Source organism: Heteronotia binoei, chromosome 2 (genome assembly GCF_032191835.1).
Source record: "Heteronotia binoei isolate CCM8104 ecotype False Entrance Well chromosome 2, APGP_CSIRO_Hbin_v1, whole genome shotgun sequence".
In the NCBI taxonomy this organism is placed as follows: domain Eukaryota; kingdom Metazoa; phylum Chordata; class Lepidosauria; order Squamata; family Gekkonidae; genus Heteronotia; species Heteronotia binoei.
In genome coordinates this window covers 196,202,735-196,217,522 of record NC_083224.1, presented here as the reverse complement: position 1 = coordinate 196,217,522, position 14,788 = coordinate 196,202,735, and the positions used below count along the sequence as shown (strand labels likewise).

At 43.8% G+C, this 14,788-nt stretch overlaps 1 protein-coding gene across 2 annotated transcripts in view; it reads right to left on the bottom strand.

The window, feature by feature from the left end:
- Positions 1–14,788, bottom strand: part of PTBP1 (polypyrimidine tract binding protein 1) — a 62,771-nt gene that overhangs the window by 44,358 nt on the left and 3,625 nt on the right. For both annotated transcript variants that reach the window (XM_060232799.1, XM_060232800.1), the window contains exon 2: positions 11,652–11,682. In XM_060232799.1, the coding sequence (XP_060088782.1) occupies positions 11,652–11,682 (31 nt within the window). The remainder of the gene's footprint in view (positions 1–11,651; positions 11,683–14,788) is intronic.

Below are 14,788 nucleotides of genomic sequence, written 5' to 3'. Positions count from 1 at the left end.
TTCTTTAGGCGATGCAAAAGTCTGAAACCCACACCTCCACAGTGTGGCAAGGATTTCTTTTGGGCTGGCCCACTTTATGAAATTGGCAAAGGTGAATTATTAGGGTTTTCCTTATTCTTGTGGCAAGCCAGCCAAATGTTGCTAATTTGTATGTAACCTCAGGGTTCTTATCGTCAAGAAGATTCTTAAGGAGTTGCAGTTTTTGACAACTCGTAAAAGGTATGGCCGTGGAAAATGGAAGTACTTCTTGATGATCATTATAAGCCGCGCAGTCAAATATGACATGGACTAAAGATCTGATACCATCAATGCAGCAGGGACATAGTCGTTCTTGGAACAGCACTTTTTTTCAGCTACCAGAAACTTGGAACACAATGCTCTAAGAGAGGTGTCAAACTCATTTGTCACAAGGGCCAGATCTGGCACAAGCAACACTTTGTTGGGCTGGGCCATGGTTGGTGTGAAATGTAACACAAGGTACTGAAGAGATAAACTTTATATTTCAGTTGTCAAATGACCATAGCAGGCTTGATAGGATTAGAGAGGGGGGGGGGTAGCCATGGACATTCCAGCTTTGGTCATGAGACAGGAAACCTTGGTCTCAATTCTATCCAGGAGAATGCAAAGAATAAATGCACGTAAGTCTGACATTAGAAACCACAATATTCAGCTGCTGACATAAGAGTAGCAGTGCTTGTACAAAGGATTTTCAAAGGGAGATTAGAAATACTGCTGGATTACAACTGATAATGAAGCTCAGTGCATCCTCCCGGACAGAATTGAAATCTAGGTTTCCTGTCTCATTGCCAATGTATGCTATTAACATTTGGCAGCAGAAATCACCCCTCTCCAAGACAGAAGGACAAATCCGAGTGTTCTAACTACTAATCAGGGTCTTTTTTGAAAGAAAATAAATCCAGATAGGAAAAGAAATCCAATCCTCGTCTATGATGGAATTAGGAGACAATAGTAAAGGGTCTGTAATTCACTGCTGTCTCCCAACGTACACCCCACTGATGTGGGTGGGAGCACAGGCAAAGCACCACCCAAACGGGTTTCATCTACCCTCTTAGCTGACTGAGTTTATGTTTTCTGAAGAGTGATGTGGGGTAGAAATTTTTCCAATGCTATATTTTCCCATTGGACATTTTTTGCCCCTACATAAATATAGTTTGTTTATCTACGGTTGTTAGGTCTGCTGGGCTGCAAAGTAATTACTTTAGAAGGCCTACATGTGGACTTGGGGGCATGAACAGTTGCTTGTACAGGTCAAGACTTATACATGGTATATTCGCCTTCTTTTCCCAACATTAAATCTAGTAACATCATAAACATTTAAATAGTTTACATCCAGGGCTTTTTTTTTGTAGCAGGAACTCCTTTGCATATTAGGCCACGCGCCCCTGATGTAGCCAATCTTCTTGGAGCTTACAATAGGCCCTATATTAAGAGCCCTGTAAGCTCTTGGAAGATTGGCTACATCAGAGGTGTGTGGCCTGATATGCAAAGGACTTCCTGCTACAAAAAAGGCCCCGTTTAAATCTGGATTGGAAATTTTTCCAATTCATTATTTTTCTAGAAAACCCACTGTCTGCTTTTGAACAATATTACGAGATTTAATATTTTGATAGTAGTCATTAACAATTATCTGTCCTTCCTTCATCGGCCAAAAACAAAGGTATCTGGGACAGCTGTTTCTATTATACTGGGAAACACATTTGAAGAGTGTTCTTAGATCAGGCAAAACATTCTCAGATTACTAAAACAAGACCTGATTTTCATCTCATCTGGCTGCATTAGACAAAGAACCACTGGCACAGATACTGGCAAGCTTGAAACCTAAACCAGCTTCACTCTAATTCATGTGGTTTCAGCACGAACTTCGGGTATTATGTTGGAAACTTCCAAAAACATGCTCAGCATCCTTCAGGAGCTACAACACCCAGGGTTACTTAGCAAAGTACATGGTAACGCAGGTATGGCCACAATCTGAGATACCCAAGGCCCCTAAAAATGTGAAGAATTTGAAGCATTTTTCTCAACTCCTGGTGGTGGGTATGACTGTTGTTTCTAAGGAAATCAGAAAAGATGATCCCTATCTACTGCCCACTTCTGTGGTTATCTTGCCCCAGATTTCTAAAAAGCCCAACAGCTACTTATTAACAGAGCCTGGTTGCTTCTGTTTTGATCCTCTCCAAGCCAATCTGATAAAAAAATTTTTTTACTCCAGTTACACTTCTCCAGTTTTTATAATTCAGAGTGCATAAATCACCAGACTCTCCCCAGCTGTTACTGATGTAGAAGATGCCATTCATGCCTCTCCCCGATACAGCTTCAAATAAGCTCACCAGGCCAAACTTCAGGATAAGAACTCTTGCCAATTTAAATTTTGGGTAGTATATAAGGGAACAGAGCAAAGCTGCTCAAAACAGAGCAGAGACTTTTCACATTTTGTCCACTGAGAAGAGGAAAATGAACAAAACCCCACTGGCCCCCTTCCCCAGCCCCCATCCAGACTATTTCCATCTGTTATGAAGACAAGCCATGAAATATGTCTGCCCTTAGAGAAGATCTAAGGGGTGTGGCTATTGTGGAACAGCTTGGCATTCCAGAGCTCAAAACAGCCAAAGCAATGCAGTCATTCTTGTCTGACAGGGTATGTGTTCCACGCCCCCTCCCCAAGCAAACTGCTGGCTGTGTTTACAACAGTGGAACTTTTTACAAAGTTATTGAAGTTAAGTCATACCGCAGAACTCAAGCTCCGTAACCAAAGTTTTAAGTTCAACTGCAAACGTGGAAGGTAAGTCTTCAGGTCAATTTTTGATATATCCAAGTTTAGCAAATGCCTTTCAGTTTTTGCTGAAAGCAGGAGTCAAGTTGCACCTTTAAGACTGACAAAGTTTTATTCAGAATGTAAGCTTTTGTGTGCTCTAAGCACACTTCATCCGACGAGGAATCAGGTACAGTGAGCAGAGCTACATAGAGCTGGTAGGCAGTGGTTTAGAACGCAAAATGGTACAAATTTAAGATCCAATGACAAAATAGTAAAATTAACAAATCGAGCAAACCTTTGATCTGGGTGGCATGAGTGTGAGAAACCAATAAAACAGTAACATGTCAGAATGTCTGTTAATCACTCTATTGTTATAAGCCTAGGCCAAAATGAGTGCTTATAACAATATTAACATTCTCACGTGTTACTGTTTTACTGGTTTCTCACACTCATGCTACCCAGATCAAAGGTTTGCTCGATTTGTTAATTTTACTATTCCATCATTGGATCTTAAATTTGTACCAGTTTGCATTCTGAGGCACTGCCTACCAGCTCTATGTAGCTCTGCTCACTGTACCTGATTCCTCGTCTGATGAAGTGTGCTTAGAGCACACAAAAGCTTACATTCTGAATAAAACTCTGCTGCTACAGGTAAATCCGGCAAAACAGTAAATGAAAAAGAAGCTCTGCTTTAGGCACAGCACTAAGGAACTCTCCTCACCCCACTGGGGCAGCAGGTTCAGTAGGCCCATCATTATTTCCATTAACAGTCCATGAGGAGGAAGGACTTATTACGGAGTACTGAAATCTCAATCACTTATCTGCAGAGTACCTACAGCTTTGAATCAAACAGGGATCTACATCTAAAAAGGAGGAGGGATCTACATCTAAAAAGGAGGAGTGAGAGACAGCATCAGCCAACTCGGGACATGCTGGCAGAGTAAATGAGTAAAGCTGACCCCCAGCATATCTGCCAGGCCCCCAGACTGGTCTCTGCCATAGAGTCTTACATTTTACTCTACTTAGTCTTTCCCAGAAAAGCTATTTATGTCATGCCTCCCAAGAGCTTTCAGCTTTCTCCCTTCCACATTTCACAGTCGCCATGTGGATATCCCAGTTCCCTTGTGGAAATCTTCCTCTTCGACCCACATTTCTGAAGTTAGAGAATTCTTTCTCAGTAGCCACCACCAACCTGCAGTATTATTTTTGCCCCGTTCTTCCCATTAATTACTTTCGTGGCCCTGGGCCACGAAAGTAATTAATGCACAAGAGAAGAAGACTGCAGATTTATACCCCACCCTTCTCTCTGAATCAGAGACTCAGAGCAGCTTACAATCTCCTATATCTTCTTCCCCCACAACAGACAGACACCCTGTGAAGTGGGTGGGGTTGAGAGGGCTCTCACAGCAGCTGCCCTTTCAAGGACAGCTCTGCGATATGGCTGACACAAGGCCGTTCCAGCAGCTGCAAGTGGAGAAGTGGGGAATTAAACCCAGTTCTCTCAGATAAGAGTCCACACACTTAACCACTACACCAAAGTGGCTCTCCTTTTCTTCCCTCAGGTCAAGCTAGCGCTCTAGCTTGGCTGGGTCTCAGCACACCTGCACAGATGGTTTAAGCACATAAGAGTTAAGAGCAGTCAGAACACACCAAGCATCTTTAAAGATTTAATAACCAACTGTGGTTTATCTATACTACTATGTTCAGTTTGCTGAAGCTAGGATCCTACTTTGCAATTTTTGCATAATTTAGTGTGTCATGTTAATACTTACGCTTTGTCTCAGTTCTGTTTTCAGATTTCTGATTGGTTCTACAGCTGTATTCCCATTGCACTATTTATGGAATGCCCCATCCAGTTAATTGCATGGACTCGCTGTGCAATTGACCTCGAGTCCAAATGAAAAGGGCACACTATACATTTTTTTAAAATTCAACAAAACCCAAACACAGATAAATTAGTCCGAACACAACTAGAAAAGCTGTAGAATACTAGAAAGGAGGAAGAAAAGGAGTGTACTCCGTGTGCCTCGACTACACCTTGACATTTCCTTCCCGGAAAAATGGGTTCAACTGAAGCAGAAGTTTAACAGCTGCTCCCCAGCCCAGTTCCTCCCTCCTTGGCACATACACCGCCAAGCCAAGCTAAGTTTGAACCCTTCATTTCCAGCTTGAGCAGGTCTTTGTGGACCCAATCAGAACTCTGTGGGTTTCATTACACTCTTCCAGCCAAGGCCAACAAATTGAATTCCCCTGTTGTAAAAAGGATGCTTATGGAAATTACAAATGACCCACCTTGCACCTTAGGCAGCCCTGGCCCAGTTTACAGTTGTTTTCTCAGCACATCTGCCATCCTAATAAAGCCGCCTTCCTCCTCTGAAGTAACTTAAGAGAATCTCTTTGTCTCTCATTCCATAAACATGATTGGGGTGTCATATGCTTGATTTATTTCCTTTTATTCTTTCACAGGCCAAAGGTGACCCAGCAAGTTTCACGGCAAAGCAGGGACCTGAATCCAGGTCCTAGTCAAATGCTCTGACCACCGGTTCCCACTTTTGCGGTCTAAAAGGGACAGTGGCTCAGTGGTAGAGCATCTGCTTGGTCAGCAGAAGGTCCCAGGTTCAGTCCCCAGCATCTCCAACTAAAAAGAGTCCAGGCAGTAGGTGATGGAGGAACAGTGGCTCAGTGGTAGAGCATCTGCTTGGTAAGCAGAAGGTCCCAGGTTCAATCCCTGGCATCTCCAACTAAAAAGGGTCCAGGCAAATAGGCATGAAAAACCTCAGCCTGAGATCCTGGAGAACTGCTGCCAGTCTGAGTAGACAAGACTGACTTTGATGGACCAAGGGTCTGATTCAGTAGAAGGCAGCTTCATATGCTCATATATGAGAACTGAAACCCATTCTGAAGTGGGATGGGGATGGTGGCTCAGTGGTAGAGCATCTACTCGGTAAGCAGAAGGTCCCAGGTTAAATCCCCGGCATCTCCAACTAAAAAGAGCCCAGGCAAGTAGGCATGAAAAACCTCAGCTTGAGAACCTGGAGAGCCGCTGCCAGTCTGAGTAGACAAGACTGACTTTGATGGATCGAGGGTCTGATTCAGTAGAAGGCAGCTTCATATGTTCAAGCTCTTTTTTCTAAATGAAGCAAACCATCAATACTTTTGGGGTGACTTAAGTATGTTATACTCCATGCAAGCCTCCTTCTTTGCATGTTTTTCAGTGCCACGGTCAGAGAATATTGCTCCCTTGTTTGACAAGATCCCTGGCCTCACAAATAAAGCCAGGCTACGCTACCTCCTATCTGACATAAACCCTAAAATCACCTATCAAGTTGCCAGATTTTGTGTGTTGAAGATATACATTAACCAGGTTTGAATTCTGGACGTGAATAATTGGTATATTTCATATTTCTCCTCTCAGCTTTTATACAGGAATGCATCCTTTTCAACTTCTAATTTTTAACTTTTGTTTTGTATTTTTTCTTCTGTACATGGGTGGTCTAATGACTGTAATAAATATGACTGACTGGCTTTGTGAAAAGTACCAGCCCATGCTTCTCAGAGCCACCACATGAGAACTAAATGGTACTAGATAAATCCAAGAGTAAGCTGTTTCTGCTCGCTTCTAAACAAGGCCATCTGATTTACATCTATCACCCTGGCACTGGAGAGCCTTTATGTACTTGAAGCTTTACCCACATGGTCTGTTTAAGCTAATTAAAACTACTTACTTTGCTCCATCTTGATGGAGAAAGATTGCAGACAAAAATGAGCCACTGGTCTCCCAAGGTAAAAGTATCACCTTCAACCAAAGCAAACATTTTAACCACTAGCTGGTCTAAAATTATGGTCTCCTGGCTCCAGAGGCCTGCACAGCTACAAAGGCTCACAGGTTAACAGCTAAAACTCATTTATTTATTTATATTCAGCTTCTTGACCTAAATAATACTCAAAAGCAATCAAAAGTTACAAAACACACGCCAAAAACCAAGACATGAGAAACCCAACAAAATCAATTTCAGAACGAAACCAACCATCAAATAAACTCAGAGGGCCTTATTTGAATAGCCCCAGTGCTCTCTGAATGGAGCCGTTTTCACTTGCCTTCTAAACACCAGTGAAGGTAATATGGCAAGTTTCCCTTGGGAGGATGTCTCATAATCTGTTACCTCCAAGAAAGTCCTCTCACATGCCCCTTTCAGAAAGCGTGGGGGGGGGGGGGCGCACAGAAGATAGAATCACCAACATGGCCTATTTTGTTGTACAAATTCAAAGCGAGGAAGAGGTAGTCCTTTGAAAGGGGTTGGTGACAAAACAAGCCGAGTGCTTTAAAGGTCAAAAACAGCACCATGACCTGTCCCTGGAAACCAGTGCAGTTGCTCACTACCTGGAGTAACATGAGCTGTGTGGCTCTGGCCTGCCTTTGCTCACCATGTCCAGCACCTACATCCCAAAAACATGTCAAGGCATGAATCCACCAGTAATTTCCATGGGCAGAAAGTATTTCCATCTGCGGAGAATGACTTCCTTGTCTTCCGGGGCAGCCCCAAAGGCCCCTGAAATTCCACTTCCAGGAGACAGACTGCCCCCCCCCGCCATGCTGTTCCAGGGGGATCAGAGGTTTGCAGCTGGGGAAGAGGGGGGGGGTCAACAAACATTGTCCCACTCTTCTGTTTCCAGATATCCCCCATGAGATTTGACATGTTTTTTTTCCATATACTTTCTAAAGGCAGCCCCCCCCCCGCCCATTATGGCAGTCCAACAAGTAAACCCCCCGAGACCCTTCCTGCCTAGAACAAGGCACTGCTGCCAAATAAGTCTTTCCTGGTAAAAGATTGGGACACACAGCAACCGCTACCTGGAGCGGTACCTCCGAGACCAGCTCCTACACAGGAACACACACTCAAGACCGAAAAGCAGAATCTTTTCAAGAGTTGCAACCACCGTTCTAAGGTGAGTTAGAGTGAGCTAGCTCACAGAGTTTTAGCCTTCAGCTCACACATTTTTGTCAGCTCAGGAAGGATGACCCCAGAGCACAATAATTTATGAAGCAGCTCTCAACTTTAATGCCAGCAGCTCACAAAATAGAATTTTCGCTCACAAGATTCTGCACCTTAGAGGGAACATTGGTTGCAACCTCCATCCTAAACAGGCTGAATATCTACTTATGCATAAATAAAGCACATTGCTTGAGAGAGTCAGACCTTCGGTTCGTCTCGAGGAGAGTATTTTTGACTCTGACAGTGCCCTCTCCGGGTCCTCAGGCAGAGAACTTTTCCCAACACTCACTCCTTAAGATGGGCTTAAGGGATTGACCCTGCAATTTTTTGTTTGTAATGATATTGAACTTATATCCCGCCCTATACTCTGAATCTCAAAGTGGTCAGAATCTCCTTTACCTTCCCGCCCCCCAAACAGCACCCTGTGAAGTGGGTGGGGCCGAGAGAGCTCTTGCAGCAGCTGCCCTTTCAAAGACAACTCCTACAAGAGCTATGGCTGACCCAAGGCCATTCCAGCAGGTGCAAGTGGAGGAGCGGGGAATCAAACCTGGTTCTCCCAGATGAGAGTCTGCACACTTAACCACTACACCAAACTGGCTCTTAAGTAGGTGACCCCCCTATCGTTGAACCGTGGCCCCTTCCTTTAGGCGCATATTCCTCCATCAGGTCTAGCTGACAAAGCAGGCTGTGGAAAGCTCATACTGAAATAAATGTTAAGTCTTTCAGGCGCTACTGGACTTTCATTTTGCTGCAGCAGAATACAGCTCCCTTTCCAACCAGGCATCACCCCAACCAGTGCTACTTCTGCCTAGCAAAGGTAACCTAAGTTGTTTCACCCTCACCCAATTGCTGACACTGATCCACTCCCTTTCACAAATCGATGAAACCAAAATTATCACACCACGTCCAAATGCCTAGAAACAGTTGGCAGAAGTTAAACTTTAGTCTAAGAGCAATCACACAGCTCTTGGCGCATGATCTACAAAACAGAAAGAGCCAGCAATATATTGTACAGCATCAAACTGTAAGTGAATGACTACCATTTGAGTGCTCCTTCACATACAAAGAACCCTTGTCAATTCTAACCAGTGTTTTAGGGAGACTTGGTAGAACTGCAAGCTGCGTGTTACCAGACTTCAACCGGCAGAACTTTATTTTTAATCCAAGACAGCATCCTAAAGAGTTACCGCATCACTTGCCATCTAAGGTAAGACTACCTAGATCAGCGGTCCCCAACCTTTTTGGCACCAGGGACCGGTTTTGTGGAAGACAATTTTTCTGTGGACCGAGGGGGGGGGGAGGGCACGATGGTTTCAGGATGATACAATTGTGCACTTTATTTCTATTGGTTTGGTGTGGTGGTTAAGTGCGCAGACTCTTTATCTGGGAGAACTGGGTTTGATTCCCCCACTCCTCCACTTGCAGCTGCTGGAATGGCCTTGGGTCAGCCATAGCTCTGGCAGAGCTGTCCTTGAAAGGGCAGCTTCTGGGAGAGCTCTCTCAGCCCCACCTGCCTCACAGAGAGTCTGTTGTGGGGGAGAAAGGTGTAAAGGAGATTGTGAGCTGCTCTGAGACTCTAAAATTTGGAGTTAAGGACAGGATATAAATCCAATGTCATCTTCTTATGATTATTATTATTACTACATTGTAATACATAATGAAATAGTTATACAACTCATGGCCCAGTTGCTAACAGGCCACGGACCGGTCCCAGTCCACGGCCCGGGGGCTGGGGACCCCTGACCTAGATCACCAATCCAAGATTCTACCAACTCAAGTCGCTGCAGGGGAGAAAGAACAGCCCCAGCACTTCGTGCAGTGATTCTGATGCATTCAAAACCCACAAAAGAGCACTTTAGCCACCTGGAGAAAGAGACTGAGCTTCCCTTACATGTCAGACAATGCTAGTCACATACCCTACGTGTTTCCCATATTTTCCAGACTGCTCAAGGGTTCATCAATATTCTTTTGTGTGTCAGCACATGTGGCTTACATATGGAGCCAAGCCTGCTACCACAGGCCCACCAAGAGCCAGCTTGTTGCAGCCTTTGAACTGAAGCTGTAAACGAGAGCTGGAATTTCCTCGCTGCATTCTTGGCCAGCGTCCAAAGCCACAATGGCTGTTCCCATAGCAAAGATCTTGGCCTCCCCACAAAACCAGGTCTAGCCAGCCAGGCGAAGCGCATCGCCTGTTAAAGGGACTCATGAAGCGAGCACAATAAAGCACATTACAAAGCCTGTGCCACCTGCAGCCGCTGCAGTGTGCGAGAGTTAAGGCCAAGTCGCTGAACAGCTTTTTCCAAGGTCAATGTTTGCTAGGAGGAACAATTTTACAGTGTTCTTTTCTTGGATCATTCTCAGCAAGAAAAATACGTGTTCAGTCCTAGGCACTGCCAGGTGGCTTCTGTACCAGGATGGAGAACCCGGAACTGTAGAAGACCACCACTTTTTCAGCAGAGGACCCCAGTCATCTTCACACCGGCAGATACGCAGCTCTTGCATTTTAAAATCATGCCTGCACAATTAAGACCACCTATCCTTTAAGTTCCTTGAAGTCTGAAGGCATAAGTTTTTATCCCACAACCACTGGTCCCTAGCTGACGTTCCCTATAGAAAAGGAGACTTCCCCCATCAGCACTATATATTAGGGCGGCGCTAAATCTAGCAGTACTAAAGTTTATATTTTATAGTTCTTCAAGTGTAAAGGGCATTTAAAAAAAAGTGAACAATTTCCACAACACAGATACCATATGTTAAGGAATCCTGAGTAACCCCAAAATGAATTAGATTTTTCTCACCCCCCCCCCATTACAAGTTGCTTAGGTACAATTTTGGATGACAACCAGCAGTACTAAAGTTCATATTTTACACTTCAAGTGCAAAGAGCATTTAAAAAACAAAAAACTGCACAATTTTCCCAACACAAATGCTATATGTTAAGGAATCCTGAGTAACCCCAAATTGAATTATCTAGATTTTTCTCACCCCCCATTACAGGTTGCTTAGGTACAGTTTTGGATGACAACCAGCAGTACTAAAGTTCACATTTTACACTTCAAGTGCAAAGAGCATTTAAAAAACAAAAAACTGCACAATTTTCCCAACACAAATGCTATATGTTAAGGAATCCTGAGTAACCCCAAATTGAATTATCTAGATTTTTCTCACCCCCCATTACAGGTTGCTTAGGTACAGTTTTGGATGACAACCAGCAGTACTAAAGTTCACATTTTACACTTCAAGTGCAAAGAGCATTTAAAAAACAAAAAACTGCACAATTTTCCCAACACAAATGCTATATGTTAAGGAATCCTGAGTAACCCCAAATTGAATTATCTAGATTTTTCTCACCCCCCATTACAGGTTGCTTAGGTACAGTTTTGGATGACAACCAGCAGTACTAAAGTTCACATTTTACACTTCAAGTGCAAAGAGCATTTAAAAAACAAAAAACTGCACAATTTTCCTAACACAAATGCTGTATGTTAAGGAATCCTGAGTAACCCCAAACTGAATTATCTAGATTTTTCTCACCCCTCTTTACAGGCTGCTTAAGTACAGTTTTGGATTACAACAGAAACTCTTGTTGATAGCTTACCTGTAGAAGACCAATGTATTTTAGGAAGTGATCCAGAGCATGAATGGTTCCTGCATCACTGAAGCTGGGCCCCAGAATGCATCTGGCACCAACCCCCCTTAAGAGCAGGGGAAATCTAGTTGCAGTGAATTTTAGGAAGGTTCACCTGTATTTACTGACTAAGGAAACCCAGCACTGTCCCCATCCAACAGTCTGAACACCACAAGATTACACAGCTTGTTTTAGTAAGATCATGGCCTGTAGAAAACATACATGCGATACCAAACAATTAAAGAGAAATGCCTACCTTTGTACCAACTGTTATGTCCTGGACAATGCTGCAAAGGAAGAAAAAGGATTACTAAGTTAGAGAGATTTGCACATATGTTCAGGAAAATTTACAGAAAGGAAAAGAAAGGTCGATGAGAGCACCACTTAAGTGAGCCAAGGGCATTTAAAACGGTGTGTGTTTCAGAATCGTGGCGGAGGCCCCAACAAACAGTGAATAAAATTATAAACTACTCTTCCAACATGCCCATTTTGGTTCTGTGAGGCAGAAGGTCACAATAGCCAGTGCTCCTCCCAGAACACTACACCTGCAGTATTATATCTACATTCAAGTTATACAGTCCACATGCTGCATAACAATACCCGATGCATCCAGGTGAGCAGTCGTGTTGGTCTGAAGCAACAGAACAAAGTAGGAGTCCAGCAGCACTTTATTGGTCTTAAAGGTGCTACTGGACTCCTACTTTGTTCTAATACCTGATGCAGACACACCAGAGTTTGTAAAAACTGCCACCAGCCCCACAAACTTATAATGGCTCTAGGAGAACAAGCTGCTCCTTAACTTGATTGTTTCAGTAGAAACTGCAAGCAGGGGAGGAAAAATCTGCCTTAATTAGCTCTCGTGTTTCTGCCCTTGTGTACCCATCTTGTCCAGGGCATTGAAAATTATTGTGAAAGCCATAATAGTTTCTCAGCTGCCATTAAATCTGTCTTTGGGGGGAAAACACCCAGCCATTCTCCTGAAACCTTACCTCTAGTCATTCTGTACAGGATTGCACTGTAATTTTAGCATACCTAAAGAACTATGCTCAAAATGCCCTGAACGTGGTTGTCCACGCATGCATCCATTTCCATTTAACTCTTCCATGGAGGTAGTGGGGCACCTCTGTCTTACCGTCTCTCTGCCACCTCAATGCCATTACTTGTTAGTTTCACATCAGATTGATTAGAGACATGTAATTAACAATGGCAGCTTTGGATCTGATCTAATGCTAAGCCAATCAACTTGATAGTTTATTTGGTTTGCTGTATCTGTGGCTGCCTTTCTCTCCCCTACCAAGTCAATAACATATTCAGACACTTATACCCCACTTTGCTACCCAACAGGGACCCAAAGCAGGTTACAACATAATTTGATCCTTACAATCACACTCTCAGGTGGGTTAGGCGGAAGTGAGTGACCGGCAAAATTCCCTGTAAGCTGCAGTCTTGTGAGCAAAAATTCTACCTTGTGAGCTACTGCATAAATTAGCGTGCTCTGGGGTGATCTTTTCGGAGATAAGACAAAAATGTGTGAGCTGGAGGCTAAAAACCTGTGAGCTAGCTCATGCTAACTCAGCTTAGAGGGAACACTGGTGACTGGCTCAAGGTCACCCATTAAACGTCCATGGTCAAGTAGGAATAGGAATCCAGGTCTCACAGACCTTAGTTTGGCACTGACCATTACCTATGTGTACTCTTAACTGAAAGGAAAGGTCCCCTGTGCAAGCACCAGTCATTTCCGACTCTAGGGTGACATTGCTTTCACAACATTTTCACAGCAGACTGCCTTCCCCAGTCCTCTACGCTTTCCCCCCAGCAAGCTAACTCATTTTACCGACCTCCAAAGGATGGAAGGCTGAGTCAATCTTGAGCCGGCTACCTGAACCAGCTTCTGCTGGGATCGAACTCAGGTCGTGAGCAGAGGGCTCCGACTGCAGTACTGCAGCTTTAAAAGCACTCTTGCTCTTAAAAGCATCTGAAAACCATCAGTGACTGAGATCCAGCAATGGATTTCCACACAAAGACGGAAATTTTGGCCAATTCTCCCTCCAGCTACAGACCTCATATCCCTCCCTCAATGTTCCTGGGGCTCCACCTATTCCCCTCCCCCCAGAAGCAGCTTCTCAGCAGGAGAAAATGAGGAAGCTGAACATTTTTAGGCAGGAACCCTACCTTTGACATTTTTTGATGGATCCAAGCCACAACCTGGAGAATGCTTGTCAAACACTGTATTAGCAATCATTGTCAATTATATGAAACAAACGTCAGAAATGGAAAATTTCCCCTCCTATGCCCCTGACAAATTAAGTACAGCCCAATCCCACTTAGGATGGCCTGCCCAAACTGCATCCACTCTTTGGCTTTGTAGTTTGAATCCTGGGACAGAACAGACCCAAGAGTTTCACATCATGCCTTATAACGCTGATGGGCTGAATACCCACAGTTACTAGAGGAAACACATTTGGGGCTCTGATAAACTCTTTGCATGAAGCCCAATAATATGCCACCCTTGTGAACAGTTTCATCTTCTATTCTACTCAAATGCTTGCCACTACCCCTGCACCTTCCATACAGTAATTTTTAAGAAGCCAGACAGCATCTATACTTATAGGAAAACTACCCGGTTTTCCTGCAACCGATGGCCTGTTTCTTTCATCCCCAAATCCCGCTCTTGCCATGTCATCGATTCGCAACCCAGTGGTTCACAGCTGGTGCTCAAGCCGCGTTAAGAGCGGCTGCCAGAAATCTTAAAGTCGCTTTTGCTGCTTCAGACCACTGCTAAAAAAAGCTCAATGAAGGAACACAGAATTTTTACAATCCCACTGGTGTTTACAATTGCCAGCAGAGACAGATGGGTTTTTGTTGAGAACTTGAATGCCGGCTCTAGTGGACTAATTAAACCCATCTGTGTATCAGTGGAGAAGTCCAACTAAGGGATGTTTTACATAGTCACTTCACTGTCCAAATTATATAAGGGCTAAAAACATATGCCGGGAAACAGAACACCATTTTATTCCTCTTATAATCAGAAGGAGGAAATTCCCAAAGCCACTTGAAATTCAAGAGCTCTCAAAAGTTACCCCCTTGTGAGCAATGACTTCTACTTCCTGTTTCTCTCAGGGGGCCTCACACAAGAAACAATTTACATCAAGCAAACTTTGGGACAGCCATTTTGAAACAATACAGGGAAACTGGTTCTGGAATGCCTCAACCGACATGGTTTTAGAAATTATTTTCTGAAACCCATCTTGCTTTTTGGAGTTCACAGAAGACTCCCAAATATTTATTATGGTAATAGCTTCTGGCTTAACAATCCTCTCTGCCAACTGCCAGCTACATCTACTCAAGGAAGATGCCGGACAGGAAGAGATTCCATGTCACCTCCCAACAGGG